This window comes from Macaca mulatta, chromosome 4, assembly GCF_049350105.2.
Source record: "Macaca mulatta isolate MMU2019108-1 chromosome 4, T2T-MMU8v2.0, whole genome shotgun sequence".
NCBI lineage: Eukaryota > Metazoa > Chordata > Mammalia > Primates > Cercopithecidae > Macaca > Macaca mulatta.
This window is the reverse complement of record NC_133409.1, coordinates 132,655,326-132,683,084: the sequence shown is the minus strand read 5'-3', so window position 1 is coordinate 132,683,084 and position 27,759 is coordinate 132,655,326. Positions and strand designations below refer to the sequence as shown.

Sequence of the window (27,759 nt, the reverse complement as noted above, 5' to 3'; positions counted from 1 at the left end):
GAAAGAAGGCAATTCCTTATAATGAAGAAAATGTCCTTAAATTATTACTTCTAGGCTTTTTGAAATTTAATTTTTAAGTACAAGTAAAAGTTAAAACTAAGAGGTGAATTCTCGCTGTTGAAAATAAAAGAAAAAACGTCTCCGTCTCTCCTTTCTTTACTTAGAGCATTTACTTAAAAAACTTTGTAAGTACTTTCTCTTCTCTTTGAAATGTTCATAAATCCTTTTGAAACAAGATAGTTCTTTTATCAACTTTACGACTCAAGAATACCTTTCTCAGGGACTTGGGGACAATCTTTTTGAATATAAACATCAAAGGAGATAGCACCCTATCTCTCAGTTTCCATGTGAGGTTAGGAGCCTAACTTCAGTGGGTACTTCTTCAAGTTGCAAAACTACCTCTTGTCACAAAGAGATGATAAATTTATTTTTCCTTTTTATAAAGCCAATTGACATAAATGGTCATCCCAATTGCCAGGTGAATCTAGAATAAACACTGAGATAAATAGTGTGGTCAAGTCCTCTTATTTAGGGACTAGTTTATCTTGAGGACATGTATCTAATGGTTTGCATCTGATTGGCCATATAAAAAGGTGAGATTTCTTTGTGTTTTTGCAGTCTCTTAGTGGATAGTGATACACATTATTCTGGTTTAATGCTTCTTCAATAATGAAAGTGTTTTCTGTCTGTGTCACTCTTGTGGAGAAGATTTCTGGGTTGGGAGAAGATTTTGTTTTTATTTATAGTTGCTCAACACATTTGATAAAAATTTCTTGATTACCTGCTATATGCTTACATCATGCGAGTTGTAGTTAAGCAGTTGATGAACAATAGCAAACAAAGTATTTTTTGCCAGGGTAAAATGCAGATTACCCAAGTAAAAAGTTAGAAATAAATAATTACCAAGAAGTATAGCCAAATTTCTACATCAGTGCTATACATACTAATATCTAGAGACACAGTGTTGTAGCACATAGATGCTCAATAAATGTTTACTGAATTAACAGATATGTGAATCTGTGCATAGCTAGAGGGAATAAAAATGATCAGTCAAGCAAAGTTTCTTAGAAGAGTTTGAGCAGATGCTAACACTTTATAGAAAAATAAGGAAGGAGAGTGTTGCTAAGGTTGTTAACATCTTTTCATGATGAAATTTGTGGTGAAAGTGACATTATTCTTTCTGTGTCAGTCCTAGCCCCAGACCTTCTTTTATTTGCATTTTTCTATAGAGTTGCAAAAGACATGGGAGGATTTTTAAAATTTGATTGGTAACCAGAAATAGAAAAACTAGAATAGACTAAGGCAACCTAGGTGTTAGAAATGGGGCAATATGATCTCAACATGAAGGAATAGAAACTCCAGAGTTGCTGTTGCCACCTCACGTAAGGTCAGGCCTTCCTTTGAAAGGATACCAATGATTAGATTCTGCTGTCATTGAATTATTGGATTAGTATAATGTTACTCTATGAATCATGCATTACATAGAACTCATTCATAACAAATATGTGATTCTTCAGACTATCTCATCTTTACATTTAAAATTTTACATTTTAGAATACAGTATTAGGACATTAAGGACCCACAGAAGTCACTGTATCTTTCACAGAATAAAATATTCATGTAATCATGGAGAACATTAGTTTAGTATCATGAAGTTTTGAAGTTCTTTTAAATATTGGCAAAGAAGCCCTCAATATATTTAAGATTTTTTGATTATCCTCATTATTGGTTGTATTTCATGCTTCTTTGCATGCCTGGTAATCTTTGATTTGCCATTAGACATTGTGAATTAAACTTTGTCAGGTACCGAATATTTTTATATTTATTTAACTATTCTGGGGCTTTATTCTACAATGACATTAAATTATTTGGAAACAGTTTAATTTGGGTCTTGCTTTTTTTGATTTGGTAGTCATTTTCAGAACTGTCTTAGTCTTGGGCTAATTAATCTTTTTTTTTTTTTTGAGAAGCAGAGTCTTCCTCTGCTTCACAGGCTAGAGTGCAGAGGCGCCATCACTGCTTACTGCAGCCTTGACCGTCAGTGCTCAAACAATCCTCCTACCTCAGCCTCTTGAGTAGCTGAGGCTATAGGCATGTGCCACCATGCTCAGCTAGTTTTTAAATTTATTGTAGAGAAGAGGTGTCACTATGTTGCCTAGGGTGGTCTCAAATTCCTAGCCTCAAGTGATCCTCCCACCTCAAGCTCCCAAAGTGTTGGGATTACAGGCATAAGCCACCATGTTTGGCCATCTTGCACTAGTTATTTTTCACCTCTGAGACAAGACCTTTCTGAGTATTGTATACAATACCCTATGAATTATGAAGTTTTCATCTGGGCGGTGGTTACAGGCACTATTATTTCCTACCCTGTTAAATATCAGGCACTACTCCCTCTAATCCTTTTTAGTGGTGCTTTCCCTGGCCTCAGGTAGTTCTTCCTACATGCATACACTAATTAGTATTTTGCTGAATACTTGAGGGACCTTATGTAGATCAGAAGGGTTCTTTCTGTCTACAGTTCTCTCTGGCTATCTGTTTTGCACACTTCAACTGTACTGTCTCCCTGGATTCAAAGCAATGCGTTCTCAACTCAGGAATCTGCTGGATTTCCACTTCCTGGACTGCAACCTAAAAACTCTCATAAGGCAGTAAGTTGAGAAGATAGTAGACTTTACCTCATTTGTTTCACATCTTTCATGGATAACTGTGCTTTGTTACCTGATGTCCAATGTCTTGCCATGTATATTTTTCCTATTTTTGTTTGTTTGGTTGGTTCAAGTTTGGTTCCTACGAATACATTTCAGTCAGATGTGGAAGTTGGAAGGCCTGTAAAATATATTAAGTGAAAATATAAACAATAGGCAAAAGAGTGTATAGTTTTATCTCGATTACACAAAGGAAATCAAACATTTGTTTATGTATACTTTTTAAGGATCTAACTAAACTGTAGTCGTAGCAGCATCTGTCAGGAAGAAAAGGGCATCAGTGTGGTGGTAAAGGAAAGGGAAGCTATCACTTGTCATTTTGAAAAATAATTAGTACTGTTAGATTTTTTGCCATATACTTGCCATAAATGTGTATTATTTTCGTAATTTTAAAAATTGTCTCAGAATTAAGGAAGCTGTGAAGAAAACTTGTTTGTTTTTTCTTCCTAATTCATAATAAGTTAAGACTTTGCTTGTGTTTGTGTGTGTGTATGTGTGTGTGGCTGTGTGATACGGCAAGTCAGGGGTGGGGTGTTAATTCTGGGGAGATGTTTAATTTGTCATGTCTGAAAATTAATGGAGCATGGAGAGTCATCCTTGAGACATATAGTTTTGATAACATGCAATTTAATTGTTTATATTAACATGATAATACCTATGAGTTTATAACATACTTGCTTATTATAAATACTTATGTGTATGTACAGAATAAACACAATAAGCCTGTGAGATTAGGCATTGTTACCGTCATCCTTGGTGAGAAAATAGAAATAAGTAAACTTTCTAAGGTTACGTAACAAGTAAAAGACAGGGTTGGGATCCAGTCTAGGCAGACTGGCTCCAGAATCTACACTTCAATCACAACATTTTACTCTTTTCATAGTTATTTAAGTGTCCTTCATGACAACCATTTTATCTTGAATTTAAGTGATAATCACTTAAGGTGCTATGACTAGAATTGGCTGCAATATCAGGATGTAAAATGAGCAGCAACTGGCCATGAGCTTCAGTGTCTGAAGGTCCAAACCAAGAGGCTGATTCTGCAGGCAAAAATGCATTTTAAAACTATTCTAGGGCCTGGTAACCATGGCACCATTATATAAGTTTCTAAGTAGGCAGGGGAAATTAAAGCAAGAAGCAACAGGCTAAATATACGTAAACCTGGTAACACGCAAGATTGGAAACAGGAGGCAGTTGGGAGTGCCTGGAGAATTCTTTAAGCCAGACAGCATACACATTAGTTTACTGAGTCTGTCGAAACAAAGTACCACAAACTGATTGGCTTAAACAACAGAAATTTGTTTTATCTTAAGTCTGCAGGCGAGAAGTTCAAGATTGAAATGTCCACATTGCTGGATTCTTCCGAAGACCTCTCTTCTTGGCTTATCCATGGTCCCCTTTTCCATGTCATCAAACGGATCATTTCTCTGTGTGTGCTTGTATCCTAGTTGTCTCTTCTTATAGGGATATCAGTCATATTAGGTTAGGACCCAGACATATGACCACATATAACCTTAATTACCTTTTAAAGACTCTGTATCCAAATACAAATACAAGAACATTCTGAGTACTGGGTGTTAAGACGTCAATGTATGAATTTTGGGGAATGCAATTCAGCTCATAAGAGGTTACTGAAAATTAAGGCACAGGCAGGTAGAGAATTATGGAAGTCACAAACCTGTTTGGGCACCAACCACTAAGCCAAAATTTTTTGGGCTGAAGTTGATGAGAAAGAAGATGGTTTATTATTCTAATTGGCCCTTTTCATACTTTTTTCCTTGTAAAAAGGTATGTGAAAGTGATCTCAAAATTCTGTTTGTACTTTCTTTTCATATTTTAAAACTCTGCCTTAATACTAATTATACAATTTTGATTTGTATTAATATATGCAGGGCTTGATTATAGACATATATCAATCACAACTGCTTTTACAACCTTAGATGTTACAAACATAACCTACTGCCTGGATTCTTGAAGTATGATCCAAAATGTTTTCCCCTTAATCCCAAAATATTACACCTAGGAAGGGCCTGATTCAGCATCATAACTAAAACAATGTGGCCTTTGGCACCAAAAAGATCTGAATTTTAATTCAATTTTGCCCCTTTTATTATGTTGCTTGTGGTAAGCTACTTAAACTGTATGACTCAATATGTAGTATTACTCATCTAGGGAATTTATCAATACATATGTAAATACATGTTTGTATATACCCCTGATTTCTTGGCCAGTTGTCCATATTTGTTAATGAATGGGCATGTTTTCTGTAATTATAGGGCATTAGATGACCACAGTTCCAACTTAAAAGCTGGGCAATTTGATCGCCAAAATTTGATCCACTTAGGTAGATTTGTAGATAGAAATTATTAGGTAAATAGTTGGTTCTCTCTCTCTCTTTCTCTCTCTCTCTCTCTTTTTTAAAATCAGAGTCTCATTCCGTCGCCCAGGCTGGAGTGCAGTGGTGCCATCTCAGCTCACTGAAACCTCTGCCTCCCAGGTTCAAGTGATTCTCCTGTCTCAGCTTCCCAAGTAGCTAGGATTATAGGTGCTCGCCACCATGCCTGGCTAATTTTAGTGTTTTTAGTAGAGGTGGGGTTTTAGTAGAGGTGGGGTTTCACCGTGTTGGTCAGGCTGGTCTTGAACTTCTGACCTCAAGTGATCTGCCCACCTCAGCGTCCCAAAGTGCTGAGAATACAGACATGAACCTCCACACAATATTTGGTTCTTTATAAAATGTGCTATTATTATTATTAAAGTCTTTCTCACTACAGCCAAGACTATCAGCCGTGATTCTATAATTGTTTCACTTACGAAGTAACTTCAGTATCTATTGGACACCAGAATAACAAACTTTCTCAAAATATTTATTGGGGGTTACATATAATTGGAATCTGGGTTACATAGTAATCTGTAAATACAGAAAAATATGCCCATTATTCCCCAAATTGGTGACCTTGTCAGTAAATTGGACTCCTGTATATATTATTTAACCCAGAGTCTCACATTATCTCCTGCATAGGCAGATGTGATTTTGTGAAATATTTATTTGGTCTTCATCCCCATCTCCTGGTATACAACTCCTAAATTCCTTGGAATTTCCAAAGTAATCAGTGTCCTTTTGTATGTTAATAAGTTGACTGGTGGCTGGCAGTCCCTGGGTAGCTTCAGAGTGAGGTATGGTCACAGGAAAGACCAAGGCTATGACTAAAGGGTTGGAACTTTCAACTCCACCTCACAACCCCTATGGAAGGAGAGGGGCTGAAGGTTAAGTTGATCACGAATGGCCAGTACTTAATCAATTTTGCCTATTTAATGAAGCTTGCATAAAACCAGAAATGAACTGGGCTGTTTGTTTGTTTTTTGTTTTTGAGACAGGGTCTTGCTCTATTGTCCAGGCAATCATGGCCCACTGCAACCTCAACCTGCTGGGCTCAAGTGATCCTCCTGCCTCAGCCTCCTGAGTAGCTGGGACTACAAGCGCACACCACCACATCTGGCCAATTTTTTATTTATTTTTTTTTTGTGGAGATGGGAAAGAAAGGAAGAATGTTAAAAAAAAATATATATGAGGTCGAGTGTGATGGCTCATGCCTGTAATTCCAGCACTTTGTGAGATTGAGGCAGGAGGATCACTTAAGCGCAGGTGTTTGAGACCAGACTGTACAACATGGTGAGACCTGATTAAACAAACAAACAAACAACAACAAAAAAGCAACTTTACAAATTAGCCAGGCTTGGTGGTGTCTGTAGTCCTAGCTACTCGGGAGGTTGAGGTGGGAGCATGGCTTGAGACTGGGAGGTGGAGGCTGCAGTGAGCCATGCTTGCGCCACTGCACTTCAGCCTGGGTGACAGAAGGAGATCCTGTCTCAAATAAATAAATAAATAAATAAATAAATAAATAAATAAATAGAAAAAAAGGAAAAAATGAGAAAAGACATAAAAACAATTCTAGATTCACAGATAGCCATACCATATGTCGGGGCTCAGAAAACAAATACGGGGCTCAGAAAACAAAATGAAGACTACAGTAGCAGCCTCAAAAACAATAGCTTTTCTCTGAAGTTCTCCAGGCCTCCTTTCTCTCAGTCCCATTCTCCCCTGACACTATAGAAACAAGAAACTCTCTTCCCCAAGGCATGTCATAGAAACAAGAATGTCTTTTCCCGAATGCCAGCCATAAAACCTAAAATTATTCCGTATAAAAACTGGCCATAATGAAATCATTTGACCTACCTTGTTTGACTGTAGGTCATAAGACGTCCATTTCAGAAAGGGTCCTGCCTCATACTCAGAAGAAAGGAACGCTACACAGCGAAACCAAGAAAAATCTAGACAGACAGGCCTCGCTGGGTGATATAGTTTGGGTGTTTGCTCCCCAGGTCTCATGTTGAAATGTAATCCCCAATGTTGGAGATGAGGCCTGGTGAGAGGTGTTTGGGTCACGGGGGCAGATCCCTCATGAATAGCTCGGTGCTGTCCTTATGATACTTGTGAGATCTGGTTGTTTAAAAGTGTGTGGTACCTCCCCCCTCTCCCTCTTGCTCCTGTTCTCACCATATGTTGCGCCTGCTCCCCTTTCACCTTCTGCCATGAGTAAAAGCTCCCCCAGGCCTCACAAGAAGCTGAGCAGATGCCGGTGCCATGATTGTGCAGCCTGCAGAACCACAAATCAATTAAACCTCCTTTATTTATAAATGACCCAGTCTCAGATATTTCTTCAGAGTGATGCAAGGACAGACGAACACACTGAGTTTTCCCACTTAGTCTGTAAGCATTAGGTCATGCCTTTTCTGTCCAATCATTTCTTCATGACTGTCAATACTTTGTTAAACCTAAGCATAAAAATGGAAATTTCCCCTGTAGCCTGCCGCAAGCATCATCATAAAAGGAGCGAACTTGAATTCAAATTCAGATCTTTTTGGTGTCAAAGGCCGCATTCTTTTAGAATGTTGGGTCTTCATTCTGAGGGCTCCAGTGTATACATGTTCGAAAAATTTGTATGCCTTTTCTCCTATTAATTAATCTGTCTCATGTCACTGATTTTTTTTTAGCAGGCTTTTAGGGAGCCAAGGGCCTCGGCATCCACACACATATATAATATCTTTTGGTTCATGAATATTCGCCACACATACATACACACACTCATCCTAAAATCACCCCAGAGTCTTTCAAGCAAATGAGTGGGAGTAAGTCTGGATCTTCACATTCACTATTGAACTTTACCTTATTTTTCTTGCCACATTCTTCTTTAGTGTGAATATTAACTTGAATTAATTTATATGTAAATGTACCCCATAATCTATATAGCCTCAATATTCAGTAGAATCTGTCAGATAAAAAACAAATCCAACACAGTAAGGAGCGGCTTTAATTCCAAAGGATTATTGGCAGGAAGGAAAACGGACTATTGTGACAGAGTAGGAGGGACTCTTGAAATATGGAGAATGCTGAGACCATAGGTCTATTACTGTCTTAAGGGTTTGGAGAGATATAAACAAGGCCAGAAAGAACTGGTTGGAGAAGCAGCCTAAAAGAGTGGCATGACTGGAGACAAGATCAGAGAGTATTTCACTATGGGGCAGTATATTCTCAGGAGAGGTTCTAAGCTAGTTAGGCTGAGGGTGAGCCAAAGTTCAGCAGCCTATGAGGAGGAGAGAAGCTTAACCAACTTGGTTAATGTGCATTTTTGTTTCAATTGATTAGTAAAAACAAGTAGTTCAGCTAAGCATTTATGCAGTAAAGTATAGGAATTTGGAGGGTCTGTGCTTGACCTTGTCATAGGTAAACAAGGGAGTATCTGTGAGTCTTGTCTAAGTCGTATAGGTAAGGGTGCTTTCTTGCAGTAAGTCATTCTGGAACACAAAACGGTGTGTGTATGGTGGCGGAGGGAATCCCTTTAACCTTCACCATTTTCTAAGAGCACCAGGCTCAGGTAAAATTAAATATCGTCAAATCTCCACTGTTTAATATTTGCCACGTTAATTGAAAAACTTGTTTAAAATGAGAAAAAAGATTTAGAGAACAAAGATCCACATATATGCATTTATTCGAAAACCTTGTATTACAAGACATCGTGGTGTATTTTACCACGGGATGGACAGCTTGGCTTAATTCCACGAGTTAAGTAAAATGCATGTCAGTAAAAAGAAAAACAAAAAACTTCTGTGTGCTCGTTAAAAAAAATGATGAGAAGATCATTTTGCCTGATTTTGCTCACTTCAGACATGTGACTTTTTAATATCATTGTGTATAAATATATAATGATATCGGAAAGGAATATATTACCCTGGACTTTTGAAGATGTCTAAAGGTCTCGCACAGAGTGACTGAACCTACAAATCATAGTGCAAAATTGTACAATTCACTACATGCATGAATGGTCAATACATTAAAAGGAATGCATTTTGCGATCTGATATAAATTCTCATTTATTTTTTATTTTTATTTTTTTTTTTGGTGGTGGGTGGGCTATGGATAGAGTCTTGCTATGTCACTCAGGCTAGAGTGCAATGGCGCAATCTCAGGTCACTGCAACCTCCGCCCCCTGGGTTTAAGCAATTCTCCTGCCTCAGCCTCCTGAGTAGCTGGGATTACAGGCCTGGCTAATTTTTGTATTTTTAGTAGAGACAGGGTTTCACCATGTTGGGCAGGCTGGTCTCAAACTCCTGACCTCATGATCCACCCACCTAGGCCTCCCAAAGTGTTGGGATTACAGGTGTGAGCCGCTGGGCCCTACCTAAGTTCCCATTCCTAGCTCACTAAAAAACTAGTGATTTTAAGCAAACAAACAAACAAGCAAACAAACAAACAATAATGTTTCTAGGAGACTAGTTTTGGATTGAACTAGATTCTTTATAGGTCAGATCCTAAAGATACTCCTATGTCTCCCAATTGTTTCTTCTTACACTATTTTGCTTTAGGATACTTTGCCCTGAGATTTTAAATTTAGCCTTCATTAATTAAATAATGTAATTCACTTATTCAAAGAATAATGGAGAGGTGTGCATCAATGAATGTGTGTTTTGTTTTTCTCTATTACAAACTAAATCCTGGCTGTCTGTTTGCTGGTGAAATCAACAAACAGATAACCAGGATATAGTGGAGCATCGTAACAGCTCACTGCTTGTGTGCTCTGGTCCCTGCGTACCCTTCCTCCCTCCTTGGCAGCATTTTATCTGTAAAAGAAGTATGTTCTATATGTTTTTATCATGGACATGTAGAACTCACTTTGAACTAAAAAATCACTTTCTGGTTGAAATCAAGGATAAAATGAATTTCCTTAATGCACAACACATTAAACATCCACAATTATTAAACCACCAGTTTATGGAGCAGTACTTTTTAGTCATTTTATGCCCCATTTTGTGTATATTCCACTAGAATTTTGGAAGAAGGATGGCTAGGAATTTGTCCCCAGCTCACTCCTTCAATAAGAATAAAAGACTTTTCCGAAGTAAAATAGAGCTACTTCTGTAACGCAAGTCCAGGAAATAGAAATCTCCCAGGGTTATGGTTCACTACTCTTTATTCCTCTGCCCAAAATGGCAACTCTCTTTCTCGCTCTTCCTCTCTCATTTTTTCTTTTAATGAACAATTCAGTTACATAGCCATTGAGTTGGGTAGAACAAGGTAGGTGTCCACACCTGGTGATGAAGGGATGTGATGGTTGAGATCACGACATGTTGCAGCCTGAGCAGTGTGAGGAGTGTGTGCCTGTAAGAGGGCTGCTCCCTGGAGAGAATAAGAGCCAGGAGACGTGAGAAGAGTGACCACAGGGAAGAGTGGTCTGGTGTGCGTTGTCATAGCCTTGTGCAGGGTGAAGTGGCATACACACAGGGGAAACCCTGGTTATGGAGCCTGATTGTGAGTGGTGTGGAAGCCATGTGCATGGAGAATGGGGCAACAATAGTGATGAAAGACTGGCTACATACAGGAGCTTGATCAATTAAGTAATTATAGTAAGGAAGATAGGAATCTGATTTGTTGCTGTTGGAGAAGGGAGTCTCCTATCTTGGACTCCCAAAGTATTAGGATTACAGGTGTGAGCCACCATGCACAGCAACAAACCTATGGTTTTGGATAGAATCAGTTATTTTATGACATGACATGCTGATTACTTAAAATTGTGCCACGCAGAATTACACAGTAAAACTCACAAGGCTTATGGAGCACAAAACTCAAATACTTCCTTACTGACACACACACAAAAGATTGAAACTTAAAAATGATAGTAGAGTTTACTTATGGTAAGTGGGTAAGAAGTACATAAATATTATACTAAATACGTCACTTTACCTTGAAAAGGACCTGAAGTTTGCTTGTGGAAGTGGGAAACAGAAGAATTGCAACTTATGAAATGGCGGAAGAGGTTTACTTGAAATCAGACAGAAAGCTGTGACATTAGATGAGCTGGGTATAGCTCATAGCACATGAGATGAACTGAGGTAATATAGAGATTTGTGCATGTGTGCATACTTTATGTCCAGGCTTGTTTCAGCTGGATGCAGTTTTCTGGTTTCATCTTGTGTTTCTTATAAACAAAATAATGCATAAGCAAACACAAAATATATATACTATGCTCAATTTGTTCCTTCGTATGTCAACTGTACTGAAACAGATTCTCATTTTCAAAACGAGCATTATAGCAGAACTCATTGAATATTAAAAATATATATAGATATAGAAATAATTGTAGATGAAAATATATGCCTTCAGACACATTTATATTCCCTATCTCTACAACTGAGAGGGCTGGAGAAAGGCAACATCCCAGTAGCAATGAGCACACCTAACTTGCAGATCTCAGACTCTAAATACAACTAAAAGAAATCAGAGGCCAGGTGCGGTGGCTCATGTCTGTAATCCCAGCACTTTGGGAGGCTGAGGCGGGTGGATCATCTGAAGTCAGGAGTTCAGGACCAGTCTGACCAACCCTGTCTCTACTAAATACAAAAAATTAACCAGGCTTGGTGGCGGGCTCCTGTAATCACAGCTACTCGGGAGGCTGAGACAAGAGAATCTCTTGAACTTGGGAGGTGGAGTTTGCAGTGAGCCGAGATTGCACCATTGCATTCTAGCCTGGGAAACAAGACCAAAATTTTGTCTCAAAAAACAAACAAACAAAAAACAAACAAACAAACAAAAAGAGACAAAAACAAAGAAATTAGGAATTGAGAAAAAGAGCTACAATAGGAAAAGGATAAGATGAACACATCTTAGAGAGACATAGGAACCAGCATGAATAGACTTACACTAGCAAATCTGGGACAATCTCACCATCACAACAAATGTTTTTATAATGTATTGTAAATAATTTAATAAAATAAAAAAGTAATGAATCTATTGTGATAAAAGTTAATAAATGAATGCATTGAAAGATTAAGGAGGAACGGGACATTGACATAGGGATGTGGGACATTTCATATTGCTTTCACAGAAAATAAAATGAACTATAAAACAAAACAAGAAGCTTTATAGCGGAGAAACATGCTCTTCATCATGATGGAAGTGAATAATCATTAATAATGGAACAAGTTCAAAAAGAATTCCACCTGGTAGGATGCAATTCAGTATATAGGCTCGCTTTTGTGATATTGCTCTTAAAGTTGTATAAACTAAATCTAATCATGGGGAAACATCGGAAAAACCCAGATTGAGGACATTCTATGAAATAACTAGCCTACGATCTTCAAAAGTGTCAAGGTCATGAAAGTCAGAGAAACACCAAGGAACTGTTCCAGATTGAAGGACTAAAGAGGCAAGCAACTAGGTATAAAATGGGACCTTGAACTAGATCCTTTTGGTATAATGGACATCATTAAAATGTTTGGTAAAACTTGAATGGGGTATCAGGATCCCGTGGTTGTTACAGCCTGAATTGTGTGTCCCACCCCGTCCTCAATATACCTCTGCAGAGTAGGTATTATCTCTTCTTATAACTGAATAAAGAGGCTTAGAGAGAAAGTATTTTGTCTAAAGGTACTTAAATAGTAAAACACTAAGAAAGGATTAAATTCAAGGCCAAAAGAAGGGAGAAGGACTTTGTTCAAAAGAAGGTCTCATATAATTTATATATATTATATAATATATAATATATTTTTATATATAATATATGATATCATATATATGATATATAATATATCATACATTATATCATATAACATATAATATATCATACATTATATCATATATTGTATATTATTATATATTTATATATAATATATATTTATATAGAATATATATAATTATATATATATATAATTATGTATTTTATATATATATATTTTTTGCAGATGGTGTCTTGCTCTGTTGCCCAGGCTGGGGTGCTATGGCATGATCTTGGCTCACTGCAATCTCTGCCTCCTGGATTCAAGTGATTCTCCTGCCTCAGCCTCCTGAGTAGCTGGGATTACAGGTGCATGCCACCATGCCTGGCTAATTTTTGTATTTTTAGTAGGGGGGGATATTACCATGGCCAGGCTGATCTCGAACTGCTGACCTCAGGTGATCTGCCCGCCTCAGTCTCCCAAAGTGCTGGGATTACAGGTGTGAGCCACTGCGCCCAGCCTGATGGAATTATACTTTCTATCAAATTAATTCTTGGAAGTGTCTGTCTGGTTAACAAAACCAGGGTGCACTATAACTGCTGTCATTTCAGTTAGATGAAGCTGGAATAGATACTATTCTGAGAGATTTTCAATGAACACCCATCAAAATAAGGCCAAGATAAAACCCCAAATTATTAGTTAGAAAAGACTCGATTTTATACTCCTAAAATAGAAGGGAACTTAGGTCTGGAGTTGGACGGGGATAGAGGAAGGTGGCTCAGGAAGTAAAGGGAAGAGTGGAGAGATCCGATAGTTCATGGGTTTGTTAACTCCTCCCATTTGCTAATCTCCCCCGCCGACCTACTCCACGTTAGCACTCACACTCTTACACAAATAACTTCTATCTTCAAAAACAGAAGAAGAAATTGATTGAGCAGACTTCCAATCTTTCATTTCATGAGCAGGGTGGTCTCCAGAGAAAAGAGTATCAGTTTTACTTTCAGTAGAATTGGTCCTTAATCCAGTCTCTGCTTAGCTGTATGCTTTTTTTATGTCATTTAAAAATTTTTTCTGAATAAAGTCTGAATAAAGTCTTAAAAGAGCAGACTTTAAATGGAACATGGAACATTATCGAGTTGTAAAATACATGGAGTGACATCTTTAAACCTTATTTAATTGGGGAGATGGGAGCTTCAATGTGTCCCTCTTACCTTGTCCACAATTAAACTATAGGACCTCTCCTGAGCTAAGCATTAACCTGGCCTGAAGGATGTGAAACCTTTAGATTCTGGGAATACACCAATGACAAAACCTACAGAGAACTTCCCTCCTCTGTGTTGGAGGAAAGTCTGGAGGCAGTTGTAGAGAGTCATGGGGTAATGTTCTGCTGGTTTGCAGAGATTTGTGAATTCCCAATGGATGGTGATATAGCTTCTCAATTGAGTGTTCCTGAAATGACAGTGGTCTTTCTGGTCCCCCATAGGTGGCAGGAGGGCTTGGCAGATACATTGAGCTTCTTTTGGCCCTGATTCTAAGATAACAGGAAGCTTTGGCAGCTGAAAAAACTAAAGAAAAAGAGATTTCCTTTAGGTGCCAATCCAGGGGAGTTCTGTTTTGGCATCTGGCAAAACTTTAATCCATTCAGCCAGAGATTACTGTTCCTTCCTTCATTTTTAAGATTTTTGTCACCCAAGGTAACTCAGCAGCTGGAATTTAACCCTCAGTGAATAGACAAAAAGAAAACGGACAATCCACCTAATGGTTCCAGCACTCAAAGTGAAGAGAATCAAGAAAACACACAAAGTAAGTGGGTCCTAACAAAACACAGCTACTAGAGAAGTCCCCCTACACCCCTGTTCAGGAGAGTGTTCTTGTCTTGTGCAAGAAACAGATTACAGACTATGGAAAAAAGGGTTGGGGAAGCTTGAAGATTGTAGCTTTCACCAAAGGGTCTGAAATTGCAGTTAGTAATCATGAGTCAATCTTTCAGATTTAGATAAGAAAAAAAAAAAAAACCTTCCTGAAATTGATCATGTTAAGTACAGCTTGAGATTTCTATTATCATAAATAGAGTATTAGTTAACATCCTAAATGTTTTTTTTTTGTGTGTGTGAACAGATAAAGTATAATGTTATGTAAGTTTTGCAGACAGATTTTGAACTTGAACAAAAGTAGCACCCCTCTCCAATAAACAAAATTATAAAAGTAAGGAAATTCAAGCATGGCATATATACATGCATGCGCGCGTGCACACACACACACACACACACACACAGATTTGCTGGACCTACAAAAACGGACCATGATTTGCAAACAATGAAACAAACAAAAATAAATTGATGAAATGGATGAATAGAACCAATGAAATAAAGATCGGGAAGATCTTGGATAAGAGTCCAAGCAGACTTTCCATATGAATAACAAGAGCGCCAGAAAAAGAAAAAATTAACAGTTGAAGAGGACAAAGTTACTAAATAGTAGAACAAAACGTATCTCAACAGAAGACTCAAGTATTATAATTGAAATGTTTCACCAAATTCCAGGCAAGATAGATAAAAAAGATATTATTCTACTGTGAAAAGAAGACCACTAACACAGAATTGGAAAAATAAGGCTTTTTTACTGACAAGAACTGCCCTGTAGAAAGGCAGGAGAGAATGTTTACAAGCCAGAGAGTGAAGATGATCATGAGCCAGTTCCTTAGCACATAAAAATGACAGACTTGCTTACATGTTACTGAGTATACCCAAGGCCCTCCAAGATTTGCTTTATGACCAGCAGAGCGGGGAGGAGGTCTCATTACCCTGGTAATGAAACGATTCTTTGTAAGGATCAGAAGGGAGAGAACAGTGGACTTTATAAGTGAGCACACTCCAAAACACCTATTTGAAAGAAGTTCTGATGTGTGTTTAAAAGAAGTCAACAATGTCAAGTAAGATACATGAATAAAATATACATGATGTATTTTTTTCAAGGAATAAAATATTAAATAATCCACTCTTAGTTATAATTTTTAAGTTCATTCAGAAGCTGGCGTTCTGTTAATTATGGGAGGACTGATTGCCTTGTTGGTACCTAGATATATCTTGGGAAAATTTCAGGACTCCAAGGCTAAAAGAAAAATCTTAAAAGCTTCCAGTTAGAAAAAATAAGTTACTTGATTTTTCTTAAAAATGATCTTTTGACTATGTCAGTTATCTTTTCTAAAACTTAACTTTTTACAACATTCTATGAGTCATTAACTTGAGTTTTTAAAAATAGCAAATACATGATAAATAATATATTTAAATTGAGTGTGCACTAAATATGAAGTGTGTGTGTGTGTGTGGTGTGCGCACATGTGCTTGTTACTGACATGAATTCCAACTACCAAAGAAAGGAGAGTCAAAGACTAATGTTTTATTTTATAACAATATTTAATTATTGGACATTTTATACAAAATAGACTTTGATCAGATAGCATTTGAGCTCATTGCAAATAGTAAACATGCAAAAGGAATTCAGAATAATATTCAGGCAAGGATACAACATTACTAACTAGACCATTTTTAAAATAAAAAGCACTACCTAAAATCATCATATTACTACTTTACACACATGCATTTCTTTAATTTGTTTTTTACATAGATTTCTCACGTCTATTCTTGCTTCACGGGTTTCAGTTTTATAATTTTGGGAATTGAAGACATAGTGTCTACATTAAGAAACTGACATGTTTACTCTGTATTTACTCACTGCCAAAAGCATTTTGGGAATCCTGGAGAAGATCTATTCGATTATCTGTTTTATGAGTCACATCCCCTCAATTAGTCATTGAAGAGCAAGAGACAGCATCAGACATAAGGACCTCTTTACACTGGCCATTTGAGACTTAAGATCTATTCACTCTGGTCCATACTCTCTTTGGTTACTGCCTTTTTTTTTTTTTTTTTTTTTTTTTTTGACTTGATTCTTGATAATGGGAAAGGAAGCTGGAGAGCAGGAATGGTGTTTAGACTTCAGGTTCCAGCTGGCTGTGGTCACCATGTCCATGGAAGTGATGGTCAGGTTCTCTCAATATAGGTACCTTAAAAAAAACAAGTTTGGGGGCACTTAATAGTTTATTTCACTGTGCTTGTCAGAAGTTAGTATTGAAATAAAAATATTTTTGGTAATTATTATTCAAGCTTGGAAAGAACTGGGAATAAAAATTGTTTGAGTTGAAGAAAAATAAAAGAATAAAATATTTATCTCACCCACCCTGACTACATTCCTGCTTTTGCAAACTAATTCTCCCTGAAATTTTGCTGAGAACACCCAAACATCTATCCTTCTCAAGCTTTGCAGGAAATAATTTGGGGAAAAGTATCAATAGAGTAAAGAGAAACTGGAGGATAGAAAGAGGCTGATATTTTGTTATTCATTTTGATGTGTACTCACTTTTGATGTGTACTCACTCAAATTCTTCAACCTTATGTATTTCACTTGCTTTTGACTACTTTTACCTATGGCATAGTTTATAATTATGTTAAATTCCTTTTTTTTTTTTAACCAAATAAACCTGTGGACCATATATGGTATAAAATCTCACACTATTTCTGATAATTCATATTATTTTTATGAATAGCTTTTTTATGGCTCTCAGAGGAGTGAAACAACATTTGCTAACTAAATTCTTTCTTTTCTTTATCTAACCTCTGCTTTAGAAAATACCATAACTTCTGATTTTATCTGGCAGGGCACATCATCTCAATTTCTCTCTCTATATAGGTAGTTCATTCAGTTCCTTTTTATTTATTGATTTTTCTTTTACACTTGACATCCCATGGAAAGAAAATTTTAAAATTTATTATTTATTATTTTTGTAGAGAGTTGCCCAGGCTGGTCCTGAACTCCTGGCATCAAACAATCCTCCAGCTTCGGCCACCCAAAGCGCTGAGATTACATGTGTGAGCTACCATGCCAGGCTAATTCAATTTCATCACACATATGCCACACAGATATCTAGGCTTGAAGTGAGTAAAGCTTTCACTAATGAAGCCATCATTCACATTCTTGTTTAGAATACTGTACGGTACCTCCCAATAAACAGAATCATCATAGCAGTCCTGGTCAGATGGCTGTCCCCAAAAAGGCAACTTTAGAATTAAACCTGTGATGGTAGAGGGAAAATGAGTCATGTCGTGATGCTGAAGAGGAAAATCTATTTGCATAGTAGTTAACATCCTATTATAAAATCATCCCCTTTAGCTGGCATAATTACTTTACTGCCAGAAGATTAGAACATTTTTGAATTTAGCAATTGTCTTGCTCACTAATTATCTATTGTAAATAATCTGAGAGCATAAGATACAGGGAAGTGTTCACTTTTTATGCTGACCTGTAATCAGACCTCCAACAACTGCTGTTCCGATAGAGGAACACAGTGCAGCTGCCTGCATGGCCACAGACCTAAGGAAGCAAACAAAAAAGAATCAGTGTCTTTCCTGGACCTCAACCAAAGAAAGTCTCACCCACTGAAGGTGTGGATGACTGCCATCTTCAGGCCAGAGTGTAACATTACACACCAGCAAATTAAGCATTTGTTACAATTTTTCTTTCATATTCTTCTTTTCTTTGAAACTCTTGAGCAGTGTTAGAAAATTCTGAGATACACCTAAAAGAAGAGAATCATCTTTTAATGTAAACTTTGGAAGTAAGACTTTCCTTAGAAAGGGTTTAGCACTCTCAAAAAATTGATCCCTGATCTGATTTATTTAATAAATATTGAGTATCCACTCTCTGTCAGTTTCTTTCCTAGGCATTGAGGATAGAGTAATAAATAAAACCACATGAGCTACTATCTATCCTCACTCCATTTTAATGAAATAGTTATGACAAAATTAGAAAAATCTATCAATAAGTTCAGAAAAGCTAATTTCCACAAATATTGTAGAGATACCTCATTGAAGATATTTAAGTATATCTCTATATGTCATATTAGAAGTCATTGCTTTAAACTGAAATTAGTAAAGGATTGCTTGTAATTTTGATAATGAAAGAATGTGATAAAAGGCCATTGAAGTGCATAAAGGTGTTGTATGAATGACAAATGACCTAGGAATGTGGGAATCTTCTTAGCAAAGTGGCTTACTCATAGCAGGCAGTTAATAAAGAGCTGTTTAAAGATTGAATGAGTGACTCCAATGAATAGAACAATAGGAAAATGAGAGTTTTGTTAGTCTTCCAGTCTCATCATCCAAGGGAGAGGATGCACTAAACTCAGATTCCTTTTTTTTTCTCCTTATTTGAAAGGTTTAAATATTTTAATATATATAAAAAACTGCACAAGTAACATATAATTGTGAAAACATTAGAAACTGCAGAGAACAAAAAGAAGCAGAAAAGTTTAATATTCCTCAGATTGTATCAGAATAAAAATGTAAAATAAAAACACGTATTTTTATAAAAATGCAATCATGCTATATTACTTATTTTCCCATTAAATATGTTTTAGGGGTCTGTTTATGTGAGTCAATGTAGATCTGGACCACAGTTTGAATTGCTACAGGGTATTACACTGTGCAAAGTACTGGTTGCTTCCAGTGTTTCATATTTTTAAAAATGCTGTGAGAACATCTCTTCTGAACAAGCTTATGAACTTGTCTGATTATTTTCCTAATATAAAACCTATCTAGAAATGAGAATATTAGTAAAAGGCTACATATACCTCTTTTTTTGAGACGGAGTCTCGCTGTGTTGCCAGACTGGAGTGAAGTGAGGTGATCTCAGCTCACTGCAATCTCCTCCCTTCACATTCAAGCAATTCTCCTGACTCAGCCTCCCAAGTAGCTGGGATTATAGGCACCCTCCACCATGCCTGGGTACTTTTTGTAGTTTTAGTAGAGACGGGGTTGCTCCATATTGGCCAGACTGGTCTCAAACTCCTGACCTCAGATGATCCACCTGCCTCGGCCTCCCAGAGTGCTAGGATTACAGGTTTGAGCCACTGCGCCCGGCCTGTATACTTCTTAAGAACTTTTCCAAATAGAAAATTGTACAATTTCGATTCCAATTTTTTACTTTAGCCACTATTCAGTATTATTATTATTCATTCATGCTTTATCACTTTGATAAGAGAAAAACTGGTAGCTTGTTTTAATTTGCATTTCTTTGATTATGAATGAAGTTGAGTATTTTATATATACTTATTTATTTGATTTTCTTCTTTTGTAAATTTCCTGTTATTTTTACAGGAATTTGCCAAGATCTTTTACAAGGTCTTAAAAGATATTTTTGATAACAAGTGTTCTGTGATCAAATAAACTTGGAAAACAATGACTTATACAAAATTAACAGCATTACTAAAGTTATGCTGCCATAATTTGCAAAAATGTCCCTTAAGAATATTAACTTTCCCTTGTTCTATGCTTATCAAAAACCTGATTTGCATTTTAATATTCTGAAGAGATACATGTAAGTAGTCCTGGCTCTCAGGTGGTATTTTATTTGGTGTGAGATATGTAAATTTTACCCAAGTGAATGGACCTTCAAGGCTTGCCCCCCTTCCCCTCTGATATTCCTCTACCTCCTGGCCCCACCAACGAATAAACTGAGAAGATGTTTCTAAATCTGCATTTCCAAGGACTAGACCCACAACTCTGAGACTTACCCAATGTCTGACCACCCAGCGAGGCCTGCCCTTTGAGAGCCAAATAGACTAGTTTTATTGCATCTGTGAAACTGGTCTAGGCATGATGCTCAAGAATTCTTAACCATAGGCACCTCCTAGTGTGTTTGCACAGTGTATGCACACTGCAACACTGAGCAGTTGAGCTCATTCACACATGCTTTTATCATGCTTAATTTGCATTAAAATATTTTCGTGTTTGATTTCTGCAGTCTCAGGAACTGAAAAAGATGTGCATATTCTGGAGTTGTCTTCTAAATTTGCAAAAAGGGTTAAAAAACATATAGAAGAAATGTGTCAACTGTACACATGAAGAAGGAAGCAAACTACGTAGTAGGAGATATGATTAAATGAGTTTTTCAAGTATGTACTATTATTTATCTCAACGGGGTTAAATTTTAATCTGCTAAAATTGAAGATAAGATTTTTCTTTTTAAATTAGTGGTCATTCAGACATTTCTAGACATACATTTCCCTCTTCTTCATGCTTTCAATGGGATTTAAAAATTGAGTGTTCTACTATGCAGCCATAAAAAAAATGAGTTCATGTCCTTTGCAGGGACACGGATGAGGCTGGAAACCATCATTCTCAGCAGACTAACACAGGAACAGAAAACCAAACACCACATGTTCTCACTTATAAGTGGGAGTTGAACAATGAGAACACATGGACATAGGGAGGGGAACATCACACAACCGGACCTGTTGGGAGGTGGGGTACAAGGGGAGGGAGAGCATTAGGACAAATACTTAATGCACACAGGGCTTAAAACCTAGATGACTGGTTGATGGGTGCAGCAAACCACTACGGCACATGTATACCTATGTAATAAACCTGCAAGTTCTGCACATGTATCCCAGACCTTAAAGTATGCACAATTTTAAAAAATTGAGCATTCCGATTCCTCTTTATTTACTCTGAGGGATCTGGACTCTACGATCTTCCTAGCTTTTTCACATGGATGACATTCATACCAAGTCGTTCCAATATTGTGGCATCCCTTCCATTCTCCGGCGTTTGCTTGATAGTTGTTCTTCCTCTGGTCATTTAAGTAAACATGTATACCCAACTCAGGGAAGAATCTACGTCTGATAGAGCTAGAAGGGATTTTGGAGAATAAATATTCCAATCTTCTTATTTTACAGAGGAGAAGACTGAAAACCAGAAATGCTGAGTGATACCTCAGAGGTGACGTAACTAGTTAGTAGCAGAGTTGGGGCCATATACCAGTGTTGTTGATTCTGTAGAACTAACTGCTTTCTGTATTATTCCAACTCATTCTTCCTTGTATGGATGGGATGGAACTGACTGTTCAGTTCATCATATGTGCCTCCTCCTCCATTTTGGAGGGATCAAGAAAAAGACTAAGCCTTCTATAATCTAACTGTGATTATCAAATTTCCCCATCTGCTAGGAGACAGTTGTTTCTGGTAAAGACATTTAAAATACAATTATTAATTTTTTAAATTAACAATTTCAGTTAAGATGCCTCTTCCAATGTAATTTTATTCTAATGATCTTCTCTCTCAGGTGCATCTCTTTGGCTCCAGTAAAGACAATACAGACCATGGTCAGAACTGCTAAAATGAAAACTCTCCCATCACTAATTTCTCAAAGTGAGAGAAAACATCATGGGACCACAGGGGATGGAAAACCCATTCTTTTACTCACGTGTTGGAGGCGCCCAATGCTACTGCCGCAATGCCTGCAAGGCCTCCCACTACACCAGGTAAGCCGTGGAGGTTATGGACCCCACATGTATCATGGATCCCCAGTTTAGTAGTAAAAAGTGGCTAAAATTGTAAAAGGAGGAAAGTTTATTATTTTGTTACATGTATAGAACTGAAACAGAGCTATAGCTGAGCTCTATTCTTCCATTCAGAATTATTTTATAAGTATTTTTATGTATATTTAAGGTATACAACATGATGTTATGAGGTACACATAGAGAGTAAGAAAAGGTCACTATAGTGAAGAATATTAACGTCTCCATCACCTTATATAGTTTCTTTTTTTTTTTTGTGGTAAAAGCAGCTAAAAATCTCCTCATTTAGAATAAATCTTGTATACAGATATATAATACAACTTTACTACTATAATCCTCATGCTGTGCATTGAGAAGTGTTCATTCTGTATTTCTGCTACTTTGCATTCTCTGACCTACATCTCCCCATTTTCTTCTCCACCCAGAAGAAACTTTGTGTATAGTACAGATCTCCATCCACATCTGAAGTCCACTTAAGTTAAAGGATTTGAGTAGATATTTGTGGCAAAACTGCCCATTTCAGTCTTTAGTGGATGGGTTTGAAGGGAGTCATTTCACATCCTACTCCTTCTCACCTACTGATGACATCCTAAATCTCTCTCTCTTTCTTTTTTCTTTGAGATGGAGTCTCACTCTGTCGCCCAGGATGGAGGCCAATGGTGCCATCTCAGCTCATGGCAACCTCTGCCTCCCGAGTTCAAGCGATTCTCCTGCCTCAGCCTCCCCAGTAGCTGGGATTACAGGCGCCTGCCACCATGCCTGGCTAATTTTTGTAGTTTTTTTTTTTTTTTTTTTAGTAGAGACAAGGGTTTCACCATGTTGGCCAGGCTGATCTTGAACTCCTGACCTCAGGTGACCCGCCCGCCTCAGCCTCCCAAAGTGCTGGGATTACAGGTGTGAGCCACCATGCTTGGCCGACATCCTAAATCTCTTAAAAGAGCAGACTCCTTAATTGCATAAGACAAATAACAACAACAACTTCAATGGAACAACCCCAAAGGAAAGTAATGTCCATGTACTTAACATTTAATTCAAACTAAATTGTAAATAATTGATATCAGATTCTTTCCTGTTACACAGAAGTTAGGGCAGTGTAGAACCACTGAACCACTGAAATGGGAGTAGTATTTCCTAAAAGAAGGCAAGTGGCCTCCAAAATAAAAAATGTTTATAAAATAAAACTTTATAGCTTTTTTCTGCTGGTGAGACATGTGAGAAAAATGGTGCATATTCAGAGTTTGACTGAGAATATCTGCTGTACTTACAGTCAGGAACTTGTATCCAATCACAGAGACCGCTCCTGCAATGCTCCCAAGGGTCATAGAACCGAATGGGTGAATTGCCATATCCGCACAAGTGCCCACGGCAACTCCTCCAGCAAGGGTGGCATTCTGAATGTGAACCTGCGTGAGCAGCAGAAACATAAATGAGGCAAGCTGGATGACGGAGAATTCAGAAGGATCAGAGGATTCTAGAGTACAAGAGACCCGTATCACATTCTTCAGCTGAAAGGGCTATTGGTTCTTTTTTAAAAAGAGGGTTGTTTGGATTTATAGAAGGCCTTTTTTTCAAGAAGGTGACATTTGGTATCTTTCTTGCCAGTGCCTTGGTAGTGAATGAGTCATCAGTTTAACTCATTAAGGCCAGTGGTGGAAGGCATTTGAGAAAATCAAAAGATGTTGTAGTGGGAGGGTAGGAGTGTTTAGAGTAAATATTCTCGCAATGTTTTGTCTATTTGTGCAGTTTTGGGAACACATTTGTGGTTATCATGAGCCAAAAGATGACTATGGCCACCGTGTGTTTTGTAGTCTATGATATTCCAATATTCAAAGAGGAAATGTAGAGACGTTGAAATGTACACATAACATATGAAAGACAATAGTTTTTGCAAATGTCACTGGATTGAGGACGTTTGAGGATGAAGGAAAGAGGAATTGATTTTTTTTTTTTTTTTGAGATGGAGTCTTGCTCTGTCTCCTAGGCTGGAGAGAAGTGGCCTGATTTTGGCTTACTGTGACCTCCACCTCCTGGGTTCAAGTGATTCTGCTGCCTCAGCCTCCCTAGTAGCTGGAATTACAGGTGCACGCCACCATGTCCAGCTAATTTTTGTATTTTTAGTAGAGATGGGTTTTCGCCATATTGGCCAGGCTATTCTGGAATTCCTGACCTGAGGTGATCCACCTGCCTTGGCCTCCCAAAGCACTGGGATTACAGGCATGAGCCACCGTGCCCGGCCAGGAATCAATTTTTGTTTAGCAGAATTTCTCAGAAAAATTACAGTCTGGCTGTTCTGTCTGAGAAGCAGAGGTCATCGTACTTTTAAAAGAGAAACACTGAACTGTGCAATTTTTTATTTTCTCGTTTTTAATGACCTCTCATGAGACAATTTGTGGAGAATTAAGATACATGTCCTCAGCTATGCTTAAAAAATAAATTACAATAGCCTTTTCCTCCCCACTCCACCCCACCTGCCCCACCCAGCTAGAAAGGTAGACTGGCTGATCTGACGGGTTGCTCCTTTACTGGTATTTCTCTAGCTCATAGGCAAGAAACTCAAGAGACTAATCTGGGGAAATTTTTAAAATATTTTATTTTGAACTAATCGCAGACACATAAAAGTTGTAAAAATACTACAGAATGTTTCCATATATCCCTCGTCCATTTTCTCAAATAAGATGTTAATCTTACATAACCATGGAAAGGAAATTAGCATTGATAAAATACTAATAAAGACCTTATTTGAATTTCACCATTATTCCCACTGAAATTTTTTCCAGTATCTTATTGAAGATCCCACATTGCATTTGGTTGTTATTTCTTTGAGAAGAATGTTTGCAGTTGGGAAAATAGAATCAGTGTGCATCATCCCACCCTCTTTTTCTGCTGTTTGATAAATCTTGTTTCTAAGAAATCTTTTCTCAGAACTTGGGAGCAGTTAACTCTATTATTAAAGAAATATACCTCAAATCAAAGATTTTTACAAGACTACCTTCATTCTCTACTAGACCGTAAATTCCTTGAGAACATTTTTTAATTTTCCAGGGTAATTTTTATTATTATTATTATTGTTTTGTGTGTGTGTGTGAGACGGAGTTTTACTCTTGTTGCCTAGTCTGGAGTGCAATGGCACACTGCAACCTCCGCCTCCCAGGTTCAAGCGATTCTCCTGCCTCAGCCTCCTAAGTGGCTGGGATTACAGGTGCCCGCCACCACGTCGGGTTAACTTTTTTTTTTTTTTTTTGTATTTTTATTAGAGACAGGGTTTCACCATGTTGGCCAGTCTGGTCTCGAACTCCTGACCTCAGGTAATCCTCCTGCTTAGGCCTTCCAAAGTGCTGGGATTACAGGCATGAGCCACCGCACCCAGCCTAGGGTACAGATTTGATGAATAAGTGAATTAATGAATAAATGTTGCTATTTTTAAACATTCTACAAGGTGTGCTTCTGAGTTGTCTTGGGAGTTCAGCAGTGATGTGGAAATTACCTACTACTTATCTGAGCAACTGTCAGTGTCGTGAAGTGAAATTTCCATGAGGGCTAAGGCGGCACTTACCATGTTGAGCTTGCCTCGGCGCTCTACTAGGCTGGAGAAGGCAAAGGCTGTGACCACACAGGCAACGAGAGAGAAGTATGTGTTTACAATGGCCCTGGACTGTTTGTCTCCAGGTTCAGCAATGGCCGAGTTAAAGCTGGGCCAAAACATCCATAGAAAGAGAGTCCCTGTAGTGAACCCAAAGAGGGGATATTAGTTCTGAATATGGAAGACAGTCCAAAAGATGCAGCTTGCTTTATTTACTTATTTATTTTTGAGACAGAGTGTCCCTCTGTCACCCAGGCTGGAGTGCAGTGGCTTGATCTCTGCTCACTGCAACTTCCACCTCCTGGGTTCAAGCAATTCTCCTGCCTCAGCCTCCTGAGTATCTGGGATTACAGGTGCGGGCTACCATGCCCACCTAATTTTTTTTTTTGTATTTTTAGTAGAGATGGGGTTTCAGCATGTTGGTCAGGCTGGTCTCGAACTCCTGACCTTGTGATCCACCCGCCTTGGCCTCCCAAAGTGCTGGGATTACAGGTGTGAGCCACTGCACCCAGCCTGGAGGATGTAGTTTCCTTTGGCCACTGACAATGTCTCTCTTTAGGCTTGATTATCTACTGTTAGGAGAAAAGAGGAGAATTGAGCCAGCATAAAGTAGTATGCAAAAGATGCTCCTTTTTTCAAAGTTTAATTAAATTTACTATTATTATTTTTTAGAGATGGAGTCTCACTGTGTTACCCAGGCTAGACTCAAACTCCTGGGCTCAAGCAATCCCACCTCAGTCTCCTGAGTAGCTGAGGCTACTGTCGTTCACTACCATGCTTGGCTTGGATGTTTTTTTTGAGCATCTCACACCTGTGTTGAAGTTAACCTTCCCTGGCCCCTTTTCAAATAGATAAGATTCAAGCAAGTTTATCCACACTCACCAATCATTGCAAACAAGTCTGAGTAGTAAGTGGACTCTTCATTTTTATGCCCCCTTCTCAGTGCAGATCGATACAAGATGCCTGCTACAGCCAAGCCAAAGTAGGCCCCAAAGGCATGGATCGTCATTGATGCTCCGATGTCAGAGGCCTGAAGGGACAAAATAACATTCATATAAATAGAGGTGAACCTGAGACTCATTTATGGGAGGAAAGTCAATGAAAGAATTGCATTGTTGGTTAAACAACTTAAAAAAAATTAAAGAGGGACAGAAAGATTGTGTCAGAGAAAGAGGGGTAAAACAGGGAGTAAAATAGAAATAGCACAGAATTTGAGGCCACACACCACTGACTTTCAATCCTAGGTCAGTTACTTCCTTGCAATGTGACTTTAGACAAATTATTAAACATCTCTGATCTAAGGGTTCTGTAAAATGGGGAAATATTACCCACACTCAACAGAGTTTGTGGTGAGACTTAGATAAGACCTCATATTTCTAAAGCACTAGTTCCCTAGTGGGCACACAAGACATGCAAGTTTACTTCTCTAGGTGATGGAGATTTTGAGTGAAATATGTATTGCACAGCCTGGCATGGTGGTGCCTGCCTTGTAGTCCCAGCTACTGGGGAGGCTGAGGCAGGAGAATGACTTGAGCCTAGGAGTTTGAGGTTACAGTGAGCTATGATTGTCACATTGCACTCCAACCTAGGTGACAAAGCAAGAACTTATCTCAAAATAAATAAATAAATAAATAAAAAGATATTGCTTGTGATAAAAAACCAAGATAATATGTTCACTTGAAATTGCAGTTAAAGCTCACTTAATTGTAATTCAAGACTTGAAACTTCAAAAAACCAGAATTTTTACCCATATTTGTTTTTTTATTTGGCTCTATGATGACCTGAAAACCAGTTGAGGTCCCAGATTCATTTGAAGAGATTTAGATTCCTCTTTAGGATATGGTGTGGATTTGACCCAGTTTTCTACATTTCCATCCCCTAGAGGGAATACTCAGAGGGTCAAATTCTAGACATTCATCTGTACTTATAGACAGTAAGATGACACACATCTATTTATGAAAGATTTTCAAATTTAAGTAAAAATGGTCTCCTAGTTGTTGTTCCTTTGTTTGC

General features: G+C 37.8%; 1 protein-coding gene and 1 long non-coding RNA gene across 3 annotated transcripts in view; one reads left to right on the top strand and one right to left on the bottom strand.

Annotated features, from left to right (window-relative positions):
* The first annotated feature begins 9,107 nt into the window (after window positions 1-9,107).
* LOC106997963 (uncharacterized) lies at window positions 9,108-24,639 on the top strand. 2 transcript variants are annotated; one of them, XR_013417035.1, is made up of 7 exons: window positions 9,109-11,150; window positions 12,999-14,555; window positions 17,600-17,746; window positions 20,613-20,763; window positions 21,547-21,589; window positions 21,932-22,130; window positions 23,434-24,639. It is a non-coding gene; the product is annotated as an uncharacterized LOC106997963 (long non-coding RNA). The 2 variants fall into 2 exon arrangements; XR_013417036.1 differs by lacking the exon at window positions 17,600-17,746 and having other exon boundaries at window positions 9,108-11,150.
* The window catches only part of RHAG (Rh associated glycoprotein), a 29,760-nt gene continuing 18,738 nt past the window's right edge, over window positions 16,738-27,759 (bottom strand). The window contains 7 exon segments of the mRNA NM_001032815.1: window positions 16,738-16,818; window positions 17,810-17,883; window positions 18,112-18,182; window positions 22,073-22,194; window positions 23,432-23,569; window positions 25,720-25,886; window positions 26,629-26,776. Of these exon segments, the coding sequence (NP_001027987.1) occupies window positions 16,744-16,818; window positions 17,810-17,883; window positions 18,112-18,182; window positions 22,073-22,194; window positions 23,432-23,569; window positions 25,720-25,886; window positions 26,629-26,776 (795 nt within the window). The 3' untranslated portion in view covers window positions 16,738-16,743.